Genomic DNA, 6157 nt, shown 5'->3' on the forward strand with positions numbered 1-6157 from the left:
TATTTTAAAAAAGTGTTGAACATTACTCTGATTTGAGAAACTATATATTTATCTAGTTTTTGTTCATCTAAAAAACACATAAACAACACAAAATCTAAACTCTATTCACTTGATTATTATTAGAACTTGAAAAGAAAATGGAGTCCATTAAGCAGAGCTACCAACAAGGAAAAGCCAGGAGTGAGGCACAGGTATGAAACATTATGATAACTAGAAAATTATATTTGATTATAGTCATATGTAAATAAATATTTCAGTTAATATTGTTCCATGCTTTTGTGTTATTAATTATTATTATTGCAGCAAACGACAGAGAACATGATGGACAAGGCAAGCAATGCAGCTCAATCTGCTAAAGAGGGCATGCAAGAGGTTGGTTCCTTATATATATAATATATGACATGATTTAACAGTTAAATTGATAAAAGATTTAATTACTTTTGTTGTACTGTAATTTTATCAAATTTATAATTAGATTTTTATATTTTTTTCTTTTAATTAGATTTTTATAGATTTCTGTATCAAAAATATTAAAATTAATTGAATACTTTTTCTAAAAAATATATAATCAAATATTTAATTAGGTTCTTAATTGTGAATATCTTTAATATTAACTCTAATAGTTTTTACACTTATAAAAACTTAATTACAAAATTAGAAGAAGTATAGAGACTCAATTAAAAAGAGAAAAAATATAAAAATCTAATTATAAATTTGATAAAACTAGAGACTAACAGAATAATTAAATCTTGAAAAAATATATAAAGATTCCAAAAAGTAGTTCTTATTATTTGATTTGCTTTTTGTTTGTTCATAGGCTGGCCAGCAAATGCAGGCAAAGGCACAAGGAGTTGCTGATGCTGTGAAGGATGCAACCGGGATGAACAAATGAACTTTGAAGACATCATTGTGAATTTGTGATGAACTTTTCTTTTGAGTTAAAAATAATCCCTCTTAGGTTCATTTATTTGATTCGAAACAAAAATGTTGTTCCATTTCTTTTATGTAATAATTAATTCTATCATAATTTTAATGAAATAAGTTTCAAAATAAACAGTAGCCTATTTGTTTTACACATTATTCAAGACTTACAAAAGGTGATTAAAAAAAGTGTAAATTAAGTTGCTTTCTATGAAGGTGCACTAATCATATATGAAAAAATAAAATAAAATAATAATTTAACAAAGTGAGACTCATATATTAAGTAAAAACTTGGTAGAAGAGAATAGATGATGAAAGATGATGATGACACGTGACTTGATCATGTGAAAAGCACTTAAGAAAATGCATTCCCATGTAACAGAGTCATGTTTGTTCTGAATGTATATGCTTTTGCACCAAATTTGAAGAGAAAAATACCTTAAATTTTGCCAATCATGTTCATAGTTCTCATCATAGAGACGTCACAGAACCCTCTCTCATACAAGAACCTTGACATAATCTAACTCTGTTTAACTTTAAATACTGTGATCACATGGTTCATGTGTCCCCTGCTATTAAGGGTTGATGAGTTTTGTAAGAACCTACACAATTTCAGAATTTCTAACCACAAAACAACTACTCTACACGCAATTTTCATTCATACGCCTACAAAAAGTTCATACCATTGCAATTGTTTCCTTAATACATCAGAGCTGTTTCATGTAGAGGACTCAGAGATGAGATAAACGGTTGGAATACTGTTGGAAGGCAAAGGGTATGTATAAATATAAGTTTAAGTGTGACAAAGACGAAAATTTTGAGATGAATGAGCAGTCAAATATGTATGAATAAAATAAGGAACGAAGATATTGTGGAAAAAATGGTAAAATCTTGTTTTTCAGAGCATTTAGTTTAGAGGACCGTAAATATAATAGAATGAGGACCGTAAATATAATAGAGTTCAATGACGTTTAATCCATGTAACCAACTCAATTAATGGAATAATACTTAATGGAATAATACTTTGTTGTTGTTATATGGAAAAAACTTGACACAAACTTTACTAGTTGTATATGAGACATATATGTATTAATTAAATCAAAATAATGCTTAGAATAAAGTTCACCCTCTGAAACTCATGGAGCTGAATTACAATAGTATTAAGCATCTGTGATGATTACCAAACACAATCTGGAAGATTAAATTATATAGTAATATGTATTTTATTGCTTGAATTAGAGAGCAACAATCCATTATTAAAGGAACTAAGCCTTTAGCAAACTCTTAGTAGGAAATTTCTAAATAGTAAATACATGGAACTAGAAATAAAAGCATCAAGCAAATATATAGCATAACAACCCTAAATAGCACCACCATTCTCACACATACCATAACCCCCAAAGTTGACTCAAGTATCAAAACAAACAGCAACAGAAAGATAAGGTGTATATATATGGTTCTCTGTCCCACTTCCTATTCCTTCTCATCCTCACTACTACTCCAGCAGCATCTAAGAATAGACCTAGGAGATGCACTTCCATCGGCTCGGACAAAGCTATGGTACACAACAGCACCGCCACCAGCTCCTAGCACTTCATTGCTCCTCTCCTCACAGTAGTATCCATCAATATCCAGGGGAAATTTGTTGAAAAGCTTCTCACCATGCATGTCATTGTGTAGAGCAACAGAGAACTCAGATGGTTCAAAGCAAGCCAAAACTCTCTCAATAAGTTCAGACACAGAAGTTTTTTCATAATCATAGCCAACAGCTTCAAAACTTGCATAGCTGAAACCATCCTCTGGTGTTACATGGATAGTGGAGATCGCACTTCCCTCGATTCCGTTCATCGAATAGCCACAGGGATCAAATTCAAAATCACATATCTCAGACTTTGGAAGGATCTTCCTGATTCCAGAATTTTCAGTCATCATAACTGCAGAGTCAGTGTTTTCTTTGAAGAAAACAGAGGCCTTTTCCCTGTCTAATCCAGTCATGCACATCTCAAGGCCATAGATTGCTGCTTCAGATGAGGCTTTTGGCTCTGCACAAGCAGAGTAGATGTGCCAAAGTTGTGACTTGTCAGGATCACCCATCACAGAAGCTTTGCTACCGGAACCAAGGTTGCCAAAATAGCTGTCAAGAAGATCAACTTCCTCTGAAAAGCTACGATGAGGGAAGGGCTGTGCCCCAGGAAAAATGAAGCTTCCTCGAGTGTACCTCACCGATTTCACAGTCATGTCGAGGGAACCGGCCAACTTAAGAATGGCAGGGATTGACAGAAGTAGTTTTGTAGTTCCACAGGTTTTGATGATGATGTTATGAGAATAAACAAACAAGCTTGACTCTGAGAGAACATAAGAATCAACATCATCATTTGAAAGAGAGGAAACAATAGTGCATTGTGCTGGTTCTAGAATCTCATCCAAGTGGGCTTTAGACAATGCCCGGAGGCCTAAACCTTCGCCGAAAAACGATATCTCGAGCCTCTTTTCATAGCCTTCAAAACCAATAGCTGAGGCGGTCAAAGCCATCTTCACTCAAAGAAACAAAATGCTGTGGTGTAGATCAAGAGCAATAGAGAAATCAAAGCAAGACAGAGAAAGATGAAACAAGGAGAAGAAGGAAAAGGAGAAGGAGAATAGAAAGAAAACAGGAATAGAAAATGTTGCAGTTTGTAAAGCCTAAAGGGGGGCTATGTCACACAACCAAACGAATCTCAGGATGGTTTGCGGATGCACTGCACAAGTTGAAAAAACAAATGTCAGAAAAAATCAAATGCAACCATCTTAATACAAGTTTTGTGTTCAGTTATCCAAAGGGTTAAAGCAAGAACTCACGTTGGAGTAAGCAGCAGTTCTGAACTTCTTGATTCCACCGTGTGGGCGAACGTCTTCAATGATGTAGTCGAGAGGAGCTTCGTATAAGGTTTTACTACTACTAGACTTCTTTTTACCACCTTTAGACTCCATCAGCTCATTCACACTCTTCTGCATAAATCATAAAAATTGGGAAATCAGATGAATGAAAAAATATGATGGATAAACTGAAATACAGAACTAATTGATCATGTTGGATAAACCTCAGTGAAGCATGAATAACAAATACATAGACAAATGTGGTATAAAGGTAAAGGAGAGGCACTATAGATAGCAGCAAAAAGAATCATCTTATTTATGCTTTGTCAAAATTAGAAATTAGCCATAAAACTTGTGAAACAAGTAATCAAAATTCATAATCAATGTTCAGAACTCCCAAATCTCCCTCCCACTCTCCAGAGCCCCAAAGGATCATAAAACAATCAAGAACAAGATGCAGAGAAAACACATAACCACATAAGAAGGCTTTCACCGGCCTCATCCAACTGAAATCGTGCAAATCATAATCAAATTAAATTCCCAAAGAGTCCTCAGGATTCATAAGAATCACCAAATAATGATTTTTGTTCAAAGGATACAAGGTTAATGAAAAATTAACGGAAGAAAAATTATTTATCATGTTTCTCTCTGATCATGGAAAAATTGAATCATATCCATGCATCAACAACAAAAACAATAATAAACCAGCAATTTTTAATTTTTTATTTATTTACGGATTTGATAATTACAATAAAATATAATCATAGATAATCAAGATTTCAGATACCCTCTCGGCTACCAGACTCTAAAATCATAATTAACCTATCTCAATAAAATCAAAATAATTTGAAAAACAGCAACAAAAATAAAATTTAAAACCACATAAAAGAAACGAAATCTTGAGAGGAATTCTGAAAGTTGAACGCAATGCACTTACTGCGATTAAAGAAATTGGAGAAACGTTAATGAATGCGAAGGAATTGAAGCTAGAAATTCAATTATTAAAATTATTATCGTAATTATGACGATGAAATTGAAGAGAAAATTGGAATGTGGAATGTGAATGAGGCCGATTGGGTTGTTATGGCGTTTGAGAAAGAGGGAGGGGTTTATTTATATAGTGGATTCGGTGAGTATTCAATTACCTTAATGCCCCTGCCAATTCCCAACTTTCAGTTACACGTCTTCCTTGTTTTTATGATTTTCCTCCTATAAAACTGGTAGAGAATCTCTCAAACTTCCGTACCAAACAAGCACTTTCTTATCTTATTTAAATTTACAATTTCGTCCCTGTAAAATGTTCCTGCTGTGTAACAGATTTGGTTGAAATTTGGGTTGTTGAATTTACTGAATTACAAACAAATAAAAAAATTAAAATAAAACCTAAAAATTACATGTTCAATTGAATTATCATTCTTCGTTTTCTGAATAATTTCTAAACTATTTGGGCTACAACAAATCTGGTCCAAATTATAATAAGCATAACATTTAGTTAAAAAAATCTTCAAGAACATAAAAGAATAGTCACTAAAATTAATAGTATTTTGATATATTTATTTACATTATTTTATATGTCTTTTAACCAAAGTAAACAGATATCTATGTATCCTAATATCTTAGAAAATAATAATGTCATTTTTTATAGTATTTTTTAGTCTAATAAATTAAAGATTAATTTACCGTAAATTTAAACTGCATTTAGTTAAAATTTTATCGTTAATCAATAAATTACTGTATATATAAAATAAAATTTAAATTTTTAATATTTATTTAAACAAACAAATAAACCGATCACTTAATTAATTTAAGTTGGTTTATTCTATCTTCATCCTATAATATAAATTTAGACACCAAATTATATGTACTGTTTAGACAATATTTCTTGAGAGCAAATTATAAGGTTATTTTATATAATTAATAATTTATCTTTAAAATATATTTATTAAATTTTTATTTTATTTTTATTTATTGTTTTATATTTTTTCTAAAAATAAAATTTTTTATGTTTATCTTTTTTTTTTAAATTAGTTATCTTATCTTTTTTTATCAGAATCGTCTAAAGATTCTGATTGTTTTATTTTATTTTAAAATTTAAAATCAATTTAATAATTAATATAAATAGATAACATTATTCTTCCATAAAAAATAAATTAAACAACAATAACATATAATAAAAAAAATTATCTTTTCTTTTCTATTTATTCATAATTTTTATTAATAGTAAGATTATATTTAGAGTTTAACTGTAGGTATATATACATGTAAGATAGATAAAGGAACATTGTGGGTGGGCATGAAGCATGTTATTACGTGTGAATTTTTATGAACAAGATTCTACTGGAATGAACATATAAAAAGCATGAATGGAAGAAGATATATG

The 6157-nt window shown here is 30.8% G+C and overlaps 2 protein-coding genes across 2 annotated transcripts; one reads left to right on the plus strand and one right to left on the minus strand.

The window, feature by feature from the left end:
* The first annotated feature begins 137 nt into the window (after positions 1-137).
* LOC130975876 (stress-induced protein KIN1-like) lies at positions 138-892 on the plus strand. The gene is made up of 3 exons (XM_057900597.1): positions 138-191; positions 304-372; positions 818-892. The coding sequence occupies exons 1-3, from the start codon at positions 138-140 to the stop codon at positions 890-892; spliced, it is 198 nt and encodes a 65-aa protein (XP_057756580.1).
* Positions 893-2120: 1228 nt separating this feature from the next.
* Positions 2121-4858, minus strand: LOC130974381 (S-adenosylmethionine decarboxylase proenzyme-like). The gene is made up of 3 exons (XM_057899247.1): positions 4715-4858; positions 3760-3909; positions 2121-3659 (listed from the first exon to the last, which is right to left on the minus strand). Exon 3 carries the CDS (start codon positions 3451-3453, stop codon positions 2395-2397), a length of 1059 nt encoding a protein of 352 aa, XP_057755230.1. The 5' UTR covers positions 3454-3659; positions 3760-3909; positions 4715-4858; the 3' UTR covers positions 2121-2394.
* Positions 4859-6157: the final 1299 nt, after the last annotated feature.

Source organism: Arachis stenosperma, chromosome 4 (assembly GCF_014773155.1).
Source record: "Arachis stenosperma cultivar V10309 chromosome 4, arast.V10309.gnm1.PFL2, whole genome shotgun sequence".
Lineage (NCBI taxonomy): Eukaryota > Viridiplantae > Streptophyta > Magnoliopsida > Fabales > Fabaceae > Arachis > Arachis stenosperma.